The sequence below is a fragment of the Balaenoptera acutorostrata genome, chromosome 2, assembly GCF_949987535.1.
Source record: "Balaenoptera acutorostrata chromosome 2, mBalAcu1.1, whole genome shotgun sequence".
Classification (NCBI taxonomy): domain Eukaryota; kingdom Metazoa; phylum Chordata; class Mammalia; order Artiodactyla; family Balaenopteridae; genus Balaenoptera; species Balaenoptera acutorostrata.
The window spans coordinates 135,445,656-135,462,958 of NC_080065.1; the positions used below are offsets into that span (position 1 = coordinate 135,445,656).

Sequence of the window (17,303 nt, forward strand, 5' to 3'; positions counted from 1 at the left end):
AGAGAAGGGGATTGGGGCCCCACTCCCAGGTGAGACCAAGATCCCTCACCTTCCGCTCTAAAAGCTCAGGCCCAGCAGAGGCAGGGCAAAGGACTCTGACGGGCAGGAAGCTGAGTTCAGGTGGTCCACAGCAGAGTCCAGGCTTCTTCTTAAGAGATATGCCCTTGGACAGTCTGTCCAGCACACAGGTACAGGAGCTCCCTGCCCTGGACCCAGCGCATCCCTGCTGGTCCCACCCTTCCCTGGTAGTGGTTAGTGCACCTCTGACTCAATCTTTATCTTCAGCAGGAACCTCTCCTGAGCACAGTATCCCCCTGCCTACTGGTGATCCTGGTGCCCAGACACACCGAACCAGTTTCACTCCAAACTGAACTCAGTCTCTGCCCCCAACCCCAAGCTGCCCCCCCCTACTCCTCACCATTATTTTCCTTGAATGACTCAATCCAGAAACGGGAGCGGCCCTTCCCTCACCTCCCACATCCAGTCTCTAACTGGGACCTGGTGATTCCTCAAATACTCCTCAAGCCCCTCTCCTCCTCTCCATGCCCTCTGTCACCTCGCTGGTCCAGCCACCCCCAGGTCTCACCTGACCACAGTGAAATCGTCCTGCCTCCAGACTAACTCCTGCCAACCCACTTTCCACAGGGCAGCCAGAGATATCTTTGGAAAATGACCATGTGACTGCTCCATTCCACTGCCTTAAACTCCAACAGCCCTTTATAAGACACACTATACTTTTGAAAAGGCTGCTGTAATCTGGCCCTTGCCCACCTGTCTGGCCTCATCTCTCAGCACCACCCCAGCCCCCAGTTCTAGCTCTCCTCGCTGACCCCTCACATCCTATGTGTGACATGGCCTCAGCCTGCAGTGCCCGTGCCCCTCTCTGCCTGTGAGCTCCCACTCAGACTTCAAGGCCCAGCTCAAATGTCTCCTCCTCTGGGAGGCCTTCCCCACCCCCAGGCCGAGCTGGTGGCCCCCTTCCCTGGCCCTCCCAGAGCATTTCCCATGATGCGTCGCAAAGGCTGTTTACAGGTCTGACACAGGCCTGGCTGAGCTCCTTGAGGACAGAGCCCTGCCTTATTTATTTTCAGTCCATAGAGAGAGGCTCAGAGAATGTGAGAAGGTGGAAGGAGGGAGGGAGGGAGAGAGGGAAGAAGGGAGGAAGGAAGGAAGCAGAGGAAGAAAGGAAAGGAGGAATGAACAAGTCAAGCAAAGTTACTGCGGGACAATTCATTCATTCATCAATCTACCCATTCAATCATTCATTCAACAAATATCTACTGAGTTCCTGCCAGGCCCTGATCTAGGCCCTAAGGATACAATTTGCAAGCTCAGGGGACCAGTGATTCACTCAGCATTTCCAGGTGACTTTGGTGTGTGCATATGTATGTGTATTGTACATGTGCAAGGCCTTCTGTTTGCAAGGGCCTGCTGCCCATGCACCTGTCTTCCCTGGGGCCTGGTGCTTTTAGCATCTGTCCCTGGATCCTGTTGCAGCCCAAAATAAGGCTGTGAGCCACGACAAGGCAAGGACAACTCTCATCAGCTGAGGCCAGAGCCGGCAGCAAGACATACCCAGCTCACTGACGACCGCCTGCACAGACACCGACCACTCAACTCTCAGCTTCCCGACAGAGGTGTAATCTGAGGGTCTGACACTCCCTCCTGCCCACTGTGCTTCCATCTCTCAGGTACCAGGATTCAAGGGGAGCTCGAGGCGCTGTGGGGAGTGGGCAGTGGGGAGGAGCCAATTCCCAGAGCCCCTTCCCCCAAGCAGAGGAAGGGCCCAAGGGGGTCCGGGGAGGGTGGGGCCTCGTGGAAGCCTGGACCCTGAGTTGGGAAGGGAGGGACTCTAAGCTCTGGGTTACTCTGGGTTAAATGGAGAGGGGGTGGCTAGGATTCAAGGTTGGGGTAGGTAATGGCTCTGCTCAGGACTCCAAGATCTTTCAGCAATAGAGGGAAGCAGGGTCCCTGTCTATAAAATGAGGGGTCCTTCCCAATGTCTGTGAATTTCTGCAAGGAGAGTGTTTGTCAAGAAACAGCTCCGGGGACCGTGGAATCCTAAGTGGTCCCAGTTGGAGCGCTGTCCACCAGCTCGTGGGCATCACCCCAAATGCATGCATGTGTGCTCACGTTCGCATGCAGTTTTAGGGGGTTCGTGTATGCCCTGCAGCACATCCATGGATACCCATGATCTAGCCCAGTCTCCTTAGGTTACAGGAGAGCTACTTGCTCACAGTTACCGAGGGAGTCAGGGACACCGATTAGAATCCAGGCCGCCCAGCTCAGCGCCCACTGACCCGGGGCTGGGTATGGGTGTGGGGGTCACAGATGGAGGCAGATTGTTTTTCTAAAAGAAGAAATATAGAAAAACCTGGAAGCAAAGCAGAGGGGCACAAGGGTTGGCAAGGCCGTCAGGAGGCTCAAGGACTTTGCCTTCTCTCCTGGGGGGCGAGTTAGGGGATCTGGATTTGGGGCCCACAGGGCTTCTCTGGGGCTTTGGACCTCATTTTATTTGTAAATCACCTCCAAGATTCCTGGGACACGCCATAAGATGCAAATGGGGGGATGGAGGAAGAGGGAGAGAAGGAGCGAGGGAGAAAAGAACACCATGCAAGTGAGCTGAAGGAGGGGGGGATAGGAAGGGGGCTGATGGTTGTTTTTAGTGTCCTTGGATCAGCCTGCGCCCTCAAGCCTCAGAGCCGAGTCCTGAGGACAGGAGGGGCGCACCTTGCAGACCCCAGTGCAGCTTCAGCCTAACCACCCACGTTCCTCTCCCCCTGACTTCAACCTCCAACCTCTTTCAGCCTCTGATTGGCGCTCACTTGAGTCAGTGGACAACAACAGTCAGAGACCCTCGCTTCCCCATCTCCTAATGTCCCAGAAACTACCCCCAATGAGTGTGTGCTTCTCTAGCATCAAGGAAGCAGATTTGTGTGACCTTGAGCATCTCCTTTTTCTTCCATGGACCTCAGCCTCCTCTTTCCAGCTCAGACAGCCCTTGCTTGAGGCTTTGGGGTGGGCCAAGGCTGCGCAGGCCTGGGGTTGGGTAGACCAAGGATTGGGAGGTCTGGGGAGGAATGGAGGTAGCCTGGACCATTTGTGGCAGTCTCTCCTCCACAGGATGATCCCCAAGGAGCAGAAGGGGCCAGTAATGACTACCATGGGGGACCTCACTGAACCAGGTAAGGTTGACCCAGCCCTTGAGCATTCCTCAGATCCCATGCTTTCTTGCTCCCAGGCTGCAGCCACTCAGGCCTGCTGCTCCCAGGTCTAGGCAAACAGGTGTGAGTTCAAGGCCAGCCTGTGCAATCTGCTGCCTGGGCTTGTAAGCTTCCCAAAGCACTGGGAGGGGCCTTGCCCTGATGCCTGCACCCCCAAGAGCTGAGGTTGAGTGCCCTAGATTGGGCTCTGCCCCCACCTAAGTCCTTACCTCAGCCCCAAATGGAGCTCTGAGAGCTCTGGTCCCAGATTCAACCCTAACAATGGCCCAAGCGTCCCACAGATTGCCCCTGCTTGTTTTAACTGGGCGGTGTCCCCGAGCCCCCATGGCAAGAGACAAGGGGTCAGGGGAGAGCGGGTCAGGGGGGCAGGAATAGGCTGCCCGATCTGCCTCAAACCATTTCACTTAAAAGCACATTCATCCAATGCATAAATCATCTAAAATACATGATTATCAACTTTATAAGACCTCTTGGCATAATTTTGGAGTCTGTTGATTTGGCCTACTTTAGAGCATTTCAAATATTTTAAAAACAAATTTAGCTAAGTCAGGACTCTCAAACTTTACTGTGAATCGCAGTGACATGGCGTTGGTTAAAAGTACAGATTCCCAGCATCAACCCCCAGGAATTCTGATTCAGGGGACCTGGGGAGGAGGCCATACATTAGCCTTTTAGACAAGTACCCAGGTGATTCTGATGCAGATGGGAAGTGAACCAAGCTCTGACAAACCCATGTCTAAGGGCATTGCTGAAGTTTTACCTCCTTCAGTGTTCTAGGAAGTATTTAATCATGTGTATGACTTTATGTGTAAGTCGTACTTTTAACTTGTTTTGTGTGTTCTTGCCTCCTTTTGTTGGTGTCATTTTTTTTTTTATTCCATGATTTTCTGTGCTGAAATACACAAGCTTTGTGAGGTACCAATGCTCTAACTAGAAGAATCAGGCAATGCATTTTCTTTTCTCTTGTCTAAGTAATTAATTAGTTACAGACCCCCAAATACTGACGCACAACATTTATGCCAGACTGGAAATACGTGAATTGTTGACGATTGCTAGGGTATTAATTAAGGACAATTTTGGAATTAAAGAAAAGCAGAAAGGAAAAAATCTCATGGTGTCACCAGCGAAAGATAGCCATTGTAAAATAATAATAATAATAAAACACTTACCGTTATTGTGTGCTCACTATGTCTCAGATACTGTGCTAAGAGCATTTGTACCTTTCGTTATATATATAACCCTCACAACAACTCTGTAAATTAGATACGATCACACCCATCTTGCAGATGAGAAAACAGGGGCCAGAGAAGCTAGGAAGTCACATATATAGTAGGTGGTAGAACTGAGATTTGACCCCAGAGCTCTGTCTCCAAAACTGCTCCTTTACCACGTGGTTATATAAATAAAGCATTCATTTTATAGAATATTCAGACAAAGCAGACATGAATGACTTTGAATGTGAAAGTTCCTCATAACAAAACCATCTGGAGAGAACCACTGTTAACAGTTTTGTGTAAATCCTTCTTCTGTTCATATATAAACGTATTTATATAAACACACACACGGGCTAAATACTATACACTGTGTTCGTCATCTTCAAGTTTTTTCACTTAGCGGCATACCACAGGCTTCTTTCCATCCTAGTATGACTTATCTCACCCCTCCCCTCCCCTCGCTCCCCCAGCATATAAGATATTATATATATTTATACACACACATCCCCTAAGGGAGGCCATGAAGCCTCAGCCCAGGTTGGGACCCTTAGGAGTAGAGCCTGAGGATTCCCGGACGTGGGCTCCAAAGCATAAATTAATTGCCCTACAGAATTCATCTCATCTTCAGCAAGGGGGCTCTTGCAGCCTCTACTCACCGGGGCAGTTCTCTGTGGAGGTCACGGTTGTGAGCTGTTAGTCACTGATAAAGGGCATCTGGGCAGCATGCACCGCAAGACTGATTCCCAGTTTTCACAATTTGAAAACTCACTGCAGTAAACATCCTTGTATGTATATCTTCAGGCATGTTCATTCAACTTTTCTGCCCGAGGACGAATGCCTAGAAGTGGAATTGCTTAGTCAAATAGGTTTTACCTATAGCTTTTTTTTTTTTTTTTTTTTTTTTAAAATATTAAGCTCAGTTCATCTGAACAGCATTTGAGAATATGATGCCAGGGGACTTTTATTATGTATTTAGGTATAAATGGTCTTTCATCTGTTTAAGTATGCAGTACATTTTCTTGTTCAAAAACAGAAACAAAGCAAACAATTTCCAGCCCTCCTCCTTCCGAGGTCCCCAAATTGTTACTGCCAATATTTGGCATATCTCCTTGCAGATTTTTCAATGCATACATAAACATGTGCTTATTTTTTAAAATATATGAGTGGGATCTTAGAATACAGATTCTTCTGAAATTTCCTTTTTTCCCCCTTTTAATCTACAGTGGATTTCTTTCTGATCCTAACATGTAGAAGGTGCTGTCTCTATATTTGCTGAAAGAATGAAAGAAACATCAGCCTCCTTTTTAAAAAGGCCGTTTAGGATTCCATTGAATGGGAAGAATCACAGCACCTGAATGGCCCTCAGTGTTGCCTGGTGACCACATCACCCATCCCTGACCCATTCACTCTCCCCTGCTGTTCTCTGAGATAACTTTAGCAACCTCTCTTCTCAAACCTCCAATACCTCCTTCCCCACCTTCATTCTCAGCTAATGACCTTGCTTCTTATTTCACTGAGAAAAGTGAAGTGGCCAAAAGAGAACTTCTGCAAGCTCCCGCCTCCACATCTGTCCACTTGTTTGCATCTGTGTCCCTGTTCTTGGTTTTCCTTCCTGATATGATAGATGAACTCTCCTTGCCCTGTGTGAAGCCAACCCTTCTTGCTGGGCACTGAACACCCTCCCTGCCCTCTCTCCTGCTCAAGCCATTCCTTCAGTAATTCTCCCTTCTCTTTATTGCATCGTCAGAGTTTCTCATCAGCTAACAAACATGCTATTGTTCCTCCCTCTTTAAAAACAAGCAAGCAAGTAAGCAAACCAACAAGCAAGCAAACCACTCTTGCTTCCACAGCTGCCCCCAGCCATGGTCCTTCAGAGCACACCTCCTCAAAGCCTCTGTCTATACTTCCTTCCTCTCTTTCTCTCTTTTTCACATTTTATTAAACCAACTTACACACACACACACACACACACACACACACAAAAGTTGAGAGTGCAAATCCCTGCGGCCCTCCTTTTATTCTTGGGGTCCGGAGCAAATCCCAAAGAGCATGTCATTTCATCCCCCAAATACTTCACAGAAAGTAATAAAAAGGACATTTCCTTACATGCCACAAAGATATTAACACACTGAACAAAATTAAATGTTGATTTAATACTATCTAATAACCAGTCCTATAGTCAACTTCCTCCAATTTTCTAGTTTGTTCATGGGGATCCAAATAAGAGCCACTTTTTAACTGAGGTAGCATTGGTTCATACTTAACGTTATATATTGATAGTTTCATGTGTACAAAATTATGTTTCTACTTCTGTATACACTATAGCATGCTCACCACCAAAAATTTAGTTTCTATCCTTCATCATACAGTTGATCCCCTTTACCCATTTCACCCTCCCCCCCAGCCCCCATTCCCTTCTGGGAACCACTACTCTGTTCTCTGTATCTACATGTTTGTTGATGTTTGGTTTGGTTTGATCATTTATTTTGGTTTATGTTTGTTTGTTTTTATATACCGCATATAAGTGAAATCATATGGCATTTGTCTTTCTCTATCTGACTTATTTCACTTAGCATAATAACTGTACCCTCAAGGGCCCTTGTTTTTATTTGGTAGCTATGTCTCTTAAATCTCCTTTAATCTAAAACACTGCCCGCCCCCCTCCTTTTTTTCCATGTCATTCACTCCTTTGAAGACACCGGGCCACCTGCCCTCTAGAACGTCCCACATCCTAGATTTGGCTCATTGCTTCCTCGTGATGTGGTTTAACTCTGTCCTCTTCTCTTGAACCCTGTCCAATAAGGCTTTCACACCCAAATACTCCACAGGAACTGCTTTTGCGGAGATTGCCAATAATAACACCATGTTACTAAATACAATGGTCAGTTTTCAGCCCTCCTCTTACTTGACACATCAGCAACATTTGACTCCGTTGATCAGTCCATCCTCCTTGATACACTTTCATCATTTGGTTCTAGGACACCACAGTCTTTAGATTTCCTCCTAACTTGCCGGGTGTTTTCTCCCAGGCTCCAGGGCTGGGGCTCATCTCCTCAGTCTAAATGTTGGAGGCCCCGGGGCTCGGTCTTTGGATCTCTTTATCCATTCTCATATCCTTGGTGATCTCACCTAGCCTCCAGGCTCCAAATACCGTTTAGAGAGCTGGAATATGAACCTACGTGTGTCTGATTGTAGAGATGACAACTCTGCCTGTGCTGCCCATATGTATCCCTCTCCTACCAACGTCTTCACCACGCTGACACTCCTCTCTTCCAAAAGTCTTCCCTTGCGGCGCCAACATAAAAGTACGTGTTTTGCTGGTGGGGAAAGCGCCAAGGATGTGGATGGGCCACCAAACTACTAAGGATGGTCATCAGCCCTGGAATCCGTCTACATGGCTATAATGACTGGTCCTAACTATGAGAAAAGAAATAAATGGGACAGCCTTCATTAAAAAACAACAACAGCAAATACCATTTCTACTTCCTGATGCCCCAGTTTTTAAGTCCAGGTCAGTTTTCTCCCATGAACACTAAACTCAGATACCCAGCGCCCTCCTCGGCATCTCCGCTGGGATGCCTACAAGGCTCTTCAAATGTTATGCTCAGTTTTGGAGACAATTAGGGGAGTTTGAATATGGACTAGGCATTATATTAAAAAAAAAATTCATTCACTTGGAAAGGTGGAGATCTTTAACTGATAAAAGCAAGTTACAAAGCAGCTGTGCTGTGATTTCGTTTTGGTTAAAAAGTCACATATGAATACATAGTCAATGAAAAAGACAGGAAAGGATATACACTAAGGTGTTAGTAGTGGCAACCTCTGGATGGTAGAAAATGGTGGGCTTTTTTCTTTTATGTCTATATTTTCTAACTTTCTTCAATGCACATATATGCTGTTTTTATAATAATAAAAGGCTATTTTAACATTAAAAGAAGACATGTCTAGAACAGAATGCCTGGTCTTTCCTCACACCTCCTCCTCCTCCAGCCTTCCCATCTCAGAGAGCGGCTACTCCATCCTCCCAGCGGCTCAGGCCAGAAACCTTGCCTTTACCTCCCACACCTCTCTCTCTCTCTCTCTCTCTCTCTCTGTCTCTCTCTGTCTCTCTCTTTCTCTCTGTCTCTCTCTCTGTCTCTCACACCCCACACCCGTGGCCTACCTTTAAAAGATACCTAGAATCTGATCATTACTCACTACCTCCACCACTATGGGCAAAGAGCTGCATGGCAAACGCATGGAATAAATATACCCGGCCAAAGAACATCTGAAATGATGCTCAATTTCACTGAGTGTCAAACACATGCTAATTAAACTTGGAGGAGTCATTTCCGCCCATTGGGTGGGCAAAGATTCCTAAGAATAATGACACCCAGGGTCAGCAAGTGTGGGGAGAAATCGGCACTCTCAAACACAGCATATGGTGCTGTGCAGAGGTCCCCTTAGAGGCAGCAACCTGGAGTGCCCTGAGGGTTTGGTAGTAAGAGCTCCCTCTGGCCTCTCTGGGCAGTGCCTTTGCTGGACCTGGGCAAGAAGATGAAGGTGCCCCAGGACTTGATGCTGGAAGAGCTATCACTGCGTAACAACCGAGGATCCCTCCTCTTCCATAAGAGACAGCGCCGCGTGCAGAAATTCACCTTTGAGTTTGCATCCAGCCCGCGTGCGGTGAGTAAGCCTCCATTGTGTTCACAGGGAAACTGAGGCCCAGAGAGGGTCAATCGTTAGCCTAGAGCCAAACAATGAGCCAGATAGGACCTCTGCCCTCTATGGGGGGTCCCTCAAGTTCCAGCTGGGGACGGCTGTGATATCGCCATCAGATTGACCTCTGCCTTGCTAGGTGATCCTAGAAAAGGGTTAGCTCTTTAGGCACCTTTCCCCAGATACAATACATAAAGTGGATTGGACAGGATGACCCATGGAGTGAAGGAACTCTGGCTCCTACAAAAAGTGCAGAAGAATAGTCAGGTGCTCTGGGCTGAATTTGCAGCAAGCAGGATTTAGATTAGACTTGAGCTTGATCTAAGATGGAAAATGCAGAATGCCGTCCTCTTCTTCCCACTGGAAGAAGGCAAAGGCCACGAGACAGTCAGCTGGTAGAGAAAGGAGGCAAGAATGGCTTGTCCTCCAGCTTCAAAAAGGTGGCAGGCAGTTTCAGGTACTTCTAATGAACTCAGGGGCCTTTCATCCTACTCCACTCAATTTCTGGATGAAACAGGAGATGATGAGAGGGATCAATGTGGCAGAATAATAAAAATGACAAAACACCTACCTTTGCTACGTGCTTATGACGGTACTAGCTAAGCAGTTTGCATGCATCTTCTCATTTAATGATCAGAGAATGATATTATTATCATCATCTCCACTTTACAGAGAAGGAAACTGTGGCTCAGAGAGGTTAAGTATTATATGCCCAGGGTCAATACTATAATAGCAACTAACGTATATAAGAGCACTTCTCTGTTCCAGGGTTTAGCGCTCTATTAACTCATCCTCCCCTCCCCGAAACATCCCTGGGAGGCGGGCTCTAGGATTATGACCTCCCACCACCCCCTGCCTTTTTGTAGTGGAGGGAGAACCCTGGCCTCTTGCCCCATTGGGCCTTCCTGTGGTTTATTTGCCCCTCGCCTCCCCCCAGCTCGTGGCAGGAAGCGCCAAGGAGAAGGTGACTGGAACAGCGGAACCTGGGACGGTGAGCGTGCACAGAGACCCCGAAGTGGCGGAAGCCTGCGGGAAGGGGCCAGGCAGCTCAGATTCCCCGGTCCACCACCTCTGAGCTCCCGCCCCTGTGCCTAGGTTGCCAACAGCTCCAAGGGGCAGAACTACCACTCTGAGCTCCACATCTTCCCGACCTCAGGGCCTGGGGGCCCTGAGGGTGCCCAGCCCACAGCCGCCCGGCCAGTGAGTGCCCGCAGCCCCAGTGCCCTGGCACCAGGTGAGTGGCCTGCCCGCGTCCCAGGACCAGGGGACCGTAGCGTGGGCGAGCTCCACGGTGGGGCAGGAAGAGCATCCAGAGAGTGTCCTATATCTCCACCTCCTTCCCAACACACACACACACACACACACTCACCCCACTCCAAAGACCCAACACAAGCCCAGAGTAGCGCAGCAATGCGCCAAGGTCACAGAGCGAGTCAGTGTCCGAGGCAAGACTAGAGTCTGCGCCCCAACTCGCAATTCCAGTGCTCCATCCTCCTTGTTTCCAGGGATGGGGAAGGGTCCTCTTTGCTGGAGCAACTTTAGCACCACATTCCACCCCCTCCCCCAGCTCCCCTTTCCTAGCCCCCCAAAACAGTGTCTGCAGCGGGGCGTGGGGGGCAAGGTTAAAAGGAACCCAGGCGTCCCGCTCTCCCACCTCCCACGTGCCATGCTCCACCCCTAGGCTATGCTGAGCCACTGAAGGGCGTCCCTCCCGAGAAGTTCAACCACACGGCCATCCCCAAGGGCTACAGCTGCCCGTGGAAGGAGTTCGTCAGCTACCGGGAGGACCTGGGCGAAGGCGGAAGTCACACCCACAGCCTGTTGGAGTATCGAAATTTCAACACGTAAGACCAGGCGGGCTGCTTGGGGAGAGACCTGGAGGGAGGATGCACTGGAGCCAGTCACAACCACAGCAGCAGCTGCACCTCCTGAGCACTTGCTACATGCCAGGCTCTACCCCCAACGCCGTATATACATTTATTGAGCCCCTGCTAAAACTCAGTAGAGCTCTTGCCTTAACACAACTAACTAGTGCTCAATAAATGTACAGGGAGTAAATGGGTGAATGTGGCACACATCTTGCTGGATACTCCTCCACAACAGGGTGGGGCAGGTGCTAGTTTTTCCTATTCTGCTGGAGAAGAGGATTATCAACAATCTGCCCAAAATCACAAAGCAAGGAAGCAGTGGCAGGGCTGGGATCCAAGTCTGGTTTTGTCTGACTCCGGAGTCCAGTTGCTTATTCTCCATCACTGCTGTGTGCCCTCTGCTTGATGGACATCAAGGTGCGAGTCCTTCCCTGGGTGGGGGCCCCAGCTCTCACCAGTCCTAGGCCAGCTCAGCGTTTTCCTCACTTTCATCAGTGGTCTGGAAGAGGCCTAGAAAGTGATCTTGAGGCTGTACCACTGTGGGGAGTGGCAGTGAAATGTTGGACACCAGAGGCGAGAGCCACAAAGGAGTGGCGCATAGTGTTTAGCACGTGGGCCCTCGACAAGGGCTTAATGCAATCTCCACCCCTGGCTGTGTGACCTTGGGCAAGTGGCTTAACCTCGCTGGGCCTCCCTTTCCCCACCTGTAAAATGAGACTGTTATAGTACCTGCTTCATAAGATGGTCGTGAGGATGGCATGAGAGGCCTTAGGCAAAATTTCTGGCAAGTGATAAGCTCTCAATAAATGGTAGCTGCCATTATTATTATTATTATTATTATTATTATTATTATTATTATTATTATTACTTACAGGTTGAAATGATGGCTGGAAAAGCCAACAGGGGAGAACTTAAAAGGGATAGATTTAACATCCTGCCCTGGGGGCCTGAAAACAAATCACAGCAGTCAGGACAGGAGCTTGGCAGGAAGGAAGGCTTTGGGCTGGGGGATGCATTTCAACTGCATTTCAGTTGGCTTCCTTACTCTGCTGCTATTTGTGAAAAATGCTCCTCTGGCTTGGGCTGGATTCAGTGAGAAAGTGGAGGGTCCACAGAGAGGAGGCCACAGTCCAGCTCTTCTGGCACCTGCTCAGACCACACGTGGAGACTGTGTCTGTCTTGCTAGGCCTGGAGACCAAGCCCTCTGAGGAAGGGCTGAAGGAACTGGGGGTGATGGGCCTTGAGAAGAGACTGCTCAGAAGGGATGTAACTGCCCTCAAACAGCTGAGAGCCAGGCAGGACCATGATGGGAAGAATGGGCCCAACAGGCCTCATGTGAATCACAAGCCACTGGCAGACATTTTGGGGTTTCCTGCCAGGCAGGACTGTGCTGTTTCTCCTCCTGGGGCCCTCAGACCCTGCCTGTCCAGCTATTTAAAACCCTCAGCTGACATTCAGTGTTAGCAGCCAGCTTCCAGGCTGGCCATTGCAGGTCGCAGCCCCATCCATTTCATGCCTCAGCTCTGACAGGCTGAGGCATGTTCCCACCAAAATAAGGAGGGTCTTAGGGACCCCTGAGCCCAGACCCCTCCTGGGACAGAAGAGGCAACTGAGGCAGAGAGAGAAGGAACTGTAGCGTTGGTGGCCAAGCTGTGCTCAGGATCCAGGACTCTGGGCTCCTGATCAAGGGCCCAACGGTGAGGCCTGCTTGACTTGGAAACAGCCCAGCCTGTTCCTGCGGGGCCTGGCTGTTGCCATCGCAGCTGTGGTGGTCCAGGCAGAAACACTGTCCTGGCTGGAACCCAGGCCCTGGCCCAGGGTTTGCCTTTTTACCCCAGAGCAGGCGTTCCCCTCTCTCCATTGGTCCCAGGCTGCAGGGAAAACACTACATGAGCAATGCTTTTTATTCTCTTAAAATTAAAAAATAGTTTGAAAATCATGTATTTATATTATCTTTAAAGAAAACCCTAGGCGACTTCAAATAAAGGTAGGGCCCTTTTTTTCCCCATCCTCCAATCCCAGCTCCCTTCCCAAAGGTAACACTGTTGTCAGGTTGGTATGTATGTTTTCAGAACATTCTCTACAAGAGAACATTCTCTACAAGCAGCTACATACCTATGGGGATGTAGCATTGTTTGGTGTGCATGTGTGTGTGTGTGTGTGTGTGTTTTGCTACTTTGTATTTCATCCTGTAACTTGCTTGTTTCTTTTCACTCGCTTTTGCAGTCTCCTCTTTCTAATACCTATATCTCTTTTCATTCCTTTTAAGTTGCTATATAGTACTCTGCCATGTGAATATACTATATTTATCTTATCCATTCCTCTGCCAGTGGGCATATGGCTTGTTTCTGGTCTGTCACTAATCGCTGCTCATAGCTGCTTCCTTGTGCATGCGCTTCCCTAAGCCATATGCTTACAGGTAGAGTTGCTGGTTGACAGAATTTGCACATTTTCAGGTTTAAAAGATCCTGCCAAATTGCCCTCTAAGGGAGCGACACCAATTTACTCTCCAACCAGCAGTATATGAGTGAGACATCGCCCCACCGCCTCACTAACTTTGCCCCATTACCAAATCATTTATCCTTGCCAGTCTTATGAGTGAGAAATGGCATGTCTCTGTGGTAATCTGTAGTCTCTGATTCTCAGTGTTCTTTCTAACCCTCCTTCCTCTCTCCAGTCTTGATATATTGTTTTAAGGGGAGATGACAAGAGGAGGGAAAAACTCTATTCCAATTCTACTCCCTTCTAGACCTTCCTTAACAGGAACGTAGAGTTTTGCCAGGACAAGCCAGTTCTCACTGAAAACCTCACTCCTATTTCAAAGCAAGAAGCCATCCCCACTAGGGGCAGATTTGAGAATGGGCAGAGCTGGAGAAACCTGTTAAAGACAGTACAGAACCTTGCTGAGTAGCAGGGAAACTGAGGCCCAGAGAGAGGAGGGGAGGGGGCTGCAGGTGGTGACCCACAGGTCTGTTCTGCCACCCTTTCCCACACTGCCTTCCTCTCCTGCTGCTCTTCTCTCCCCAGGACACCAGTGCCCTTTGGAGGACGCCTGGTGGGGGAAACCATTTCGAGGGCAGGCACCCTCTTCGTCCCGGAGCTCACCAGTGGCTTGGAACTCCTCCGCCTCAGACCCAGCTTCAACAGAGTGGCCCAGGGCTGGGTCTGCAACCTCCCAGAGTCTGAGGAGCTGTAGCCCCAGCCCCTTCAATTCCCCCATCGCAGAGGGCGGGTAACACCTGGAGCCAAGACTTGTGGACAGCACTTCACAGTTTACAAAGGGCCATCACACACAAATGGCCTCCAAGGTCACAAAGTTCAGCAGTTCCCAAATGTGGTGTGCTTCAAAATTACCTGGAGGTGTTTTAATACAGATTTCTGGCCCGTCCCAAACCTGCAGCATCAGAATCTCCTGAGTGGAGTATCTCTATTAGTAACTAGTACTCCCAGCTGATTCCAGGAAAACTCGTCCCCGGTTTGTATCTTTAGGAATCCAAACCACCAATGACTTCACGTCCAAGCCTCCACTCTTTCCTGCTCCTGTAGTCTAGCTTACACTGCCCCAACGACAGGGAGCTCACTAGCCGCCTATTTACCTGTGAATCACTCTGATAATTAGATTTTCCTTTTACTGAGACACAGATGGTCTTTATTTATGCTGTTAACATTTACTAAGCAGCAACTGTGTGCTAGCCGCTGTGCCAGCTCCAGGGAGAGGGTGTGGTAAGTAAGCCCAGGCCCTAGCCTAGGGAGGAAAACACAGTAGGGAAGACAGATTTGTAAAGCAGGAAGTCATCTTAATTTTCCCTAAAGCACGCTAATTGACAACTGAGGAACAAAGTGCCAGTGAAGCAGAGGAGGGGTTCTCTAACCCTGGGTGTGGGGTGGGATTCTGGGAAGCTTCCCAGAGGATTCGAGTGGGGCCTCAGAGGAGTGACAGTCCAACAAAGGAAGGGGGTGTGATGGGGAGAGTGTGATGGGGAGGGCATTCCTGGCAAGTGCACAGCGAGTGCAAAGGTGCAGAACTGTCATGGGGGCAGGTGTTGTGGAGAAGGGAGATGGCAATGTCAGAGGAGTCGGTGACTCCTCAGGGGGCCACAGTGGGGTGGGCTGCACTAAGGAGATGGGGAGGTTCTTAGGCTGGAGAGCGAGGGGTGTCACTGGTTGCTGTGTGGAGCACAGACTGGAGAGGAGTACAGCTGGACGCCAGGATCCTTGAAGGAACAAGGCCTGGACTAGGGAGGCGGCCATGGGGTCAGAAAGAAGGGGCAGCGCTCGGCACCTCACAGGACAGGTGCAGAGTAGGGTGCTTACAAGGACGACTCCTTTCCAGCCCCTTCCACTCACCGTTTAGAGCAGGCGCCAGGGTAGATCTTGTCCTAGTCCCCACCGGGCGTTTTCTGGCCTGTATGCTGGCTCGTTAGGAAGAGAAGGGAAAGGAACGCCTCACTGCAGGTGGTGGTGATGATGATGATTATGGCTGCTTTTTATTGGGTGTCTCAGTGCTTGGGCTGGTAGTAGGTTCTCTCCATATCCCATTTCTAATTTTCAGTACAACCTTGAGACAAAGGTATTGTCCCGTTTTACAGATGTGGATATCCAGGCTCAAAAGGGGGAAGTGACTTGTCCAGGGACAAGTGGGCATCTGTCCGATTCCAGTGGATGTTTCCTATCACCCCACTGGGCAGCCAAGCCCATTCACTCTGGAATCACCTAGTCATGGTGCCCTGCTTTAGAGTTTAGAGGTCAAGAGTACAGGCTGGGGGTCAGACTGGATGGGGTGGGTTCTAATGCCACTGCTGGCTGTGTGAACTCAAGTCATTTCTCACCTGTGGGCCTCTAATTCTCTACCTGTAAGATGAGGACGAGAGTAGAAGCCCCTGCATAGAGTTTTGTGGGCATAGTGACGGACACATACCTAATAAGCACTCAATCATTATCAGATTCCATGTAGCTACTACTCTTGGCTGGTAAGATGTTCCTGCAGTGAGTGCACCTTGAGAAGCAGGCTCATGCAAATGTCACTGTGGGTCAGTAAAGCTGAAACCTGAAGGAAAGCCTCTGATCACTGCAGGGCTCTGTTGGACATGACTCACCTCCTTCCCCGCTGCTTCCCTCTGTCTCCGCCCTGGCGCCCTCTCCTGGGGAGATGAGAAGGCCGGGAATCTAGCTGGTTCCCAGGTGCACGGGATAGTGGTTGCATTTTCCTTTTGCTCTGGAGTTTCACTCTGCCCCACACAGTTTCAAGGGGCCAACAGCTGACTCAGATTTGCTTGCAGTTGATGTGTTGGCTTGAATTTGGGGGCTGCCATTTAAAGTCATGTTTCCAAGAGCTGAAAGCCAACCATTAAAGTGTCTGAAACACGGAAGAGAGGATTTGGTCTGCCTTGGGTTGGCTCTGCTGTGCTCTGCGGGTAATGGCAGCCACCAGGGACAGAAGAGGAGAGACTGGTAGGGAGGCTGCTGCACCCCAAAGTAAATTCTCATTCCTTCCTTATTCTAATGTGACTTTTGCTGATGTTGTTTAAAAAAAAAAAAGCCTACTGTAAAAATAAATAAATGAAGAAGTAAAATGTGAAGGTATCTGCCCACATAGCTCCTCCCATGCACATACATAGACCTTCCCACTCTCCTGCATTCTGCCCCATTCCCATATACCAGAGGTAACCAGTGGTAATAGTTTGGTCGCTCTAGAATTCTAGACTTATTTGAATAAACATTTACATGTATATAGATGCATAAATACAAAGATACGTCTTTCTTTTAATGGGATCATACAGTATTTGTTGTTCTGTATTTTGCTTCTTTATTCAACAAGTAAAATTTTGATCCTGAAAAAGCAGGTCATTAGCCATTCATGTAATTTGGGGGCCTAGTAGGCCCTTCATATAAACTCTATGCTTTGGCCTGTTTTTGTTCTTTACATGAATGAAATCAGACCGTGACATGGAAATGAAAAGGGCTGAGAATAGCCCAAACATTGGGAAACCTGACACTAGACATGGCAGCAGTGAACATGAATGAACTACAGTTACATATAACAATATGGATGCATCTCAGAAACAAAATGGTGAGCAAAGGAAGGCACATATACAAACATATGTTTACTGATGCAAGGAGGTGTTGAATATAAAAGTCAGGATGGTGGTACTTTGGAGGAAGAAAGGTTTGTGATTGTGAAGGGACATAATAAAATGCTTCTGGGGAAAGCTGGACAATTTCTATTTCTAGATCTGCGTGATTGTTACACAGATATTCACTTTAAAATATTTAATTTAGTTGTGCTTCTGTGTTTATGC

The 17,303-nt window shown here is 48.9% G+C and overlaps 1 protein-coding gene across 2 annotated transcripts; it reads left to right on the top strand.

Moving 5' to 3' along the window:
• The first annotated feature begins 1,170 nt into the window (after positions 1–1,170).
• MYOZ3 (myozenin 3) lies at positions 1,171–17,222 on the top strand. Of its 2 annotated transcripts, none has more exons than XM_028168151.2 (7): positions 1,171–1,691; positions 3,110–3,185; positions 8,949–9,103; positions 10,074–10,127; positions 10,232–10,370; positions 10,818–10,980; positions 14,032–17,222. In XM_028168151.2, exons 2-7 carry the CDS (start codon positions 3,125–3,127, stop codon positions 14,198–14,200), a joined length of 741 nt encoding a protein of 246 aa, XP_028023952.1. In that variant the 5' UTR covers positions 1,171–1,691; positions 3,110–3,124; the 3' UTR covers positions 14,201–17,222. The 2 variants fall into 2 exon arrangements, with proteins under 2 accessions (XP_028023952.1, XP_007188696.1); XM_007188634.2 differs by having other exon boundaries at positions 3,124–3,185.
• Positions 17,223–17,303: the final 81 nt, after the last annotated feature.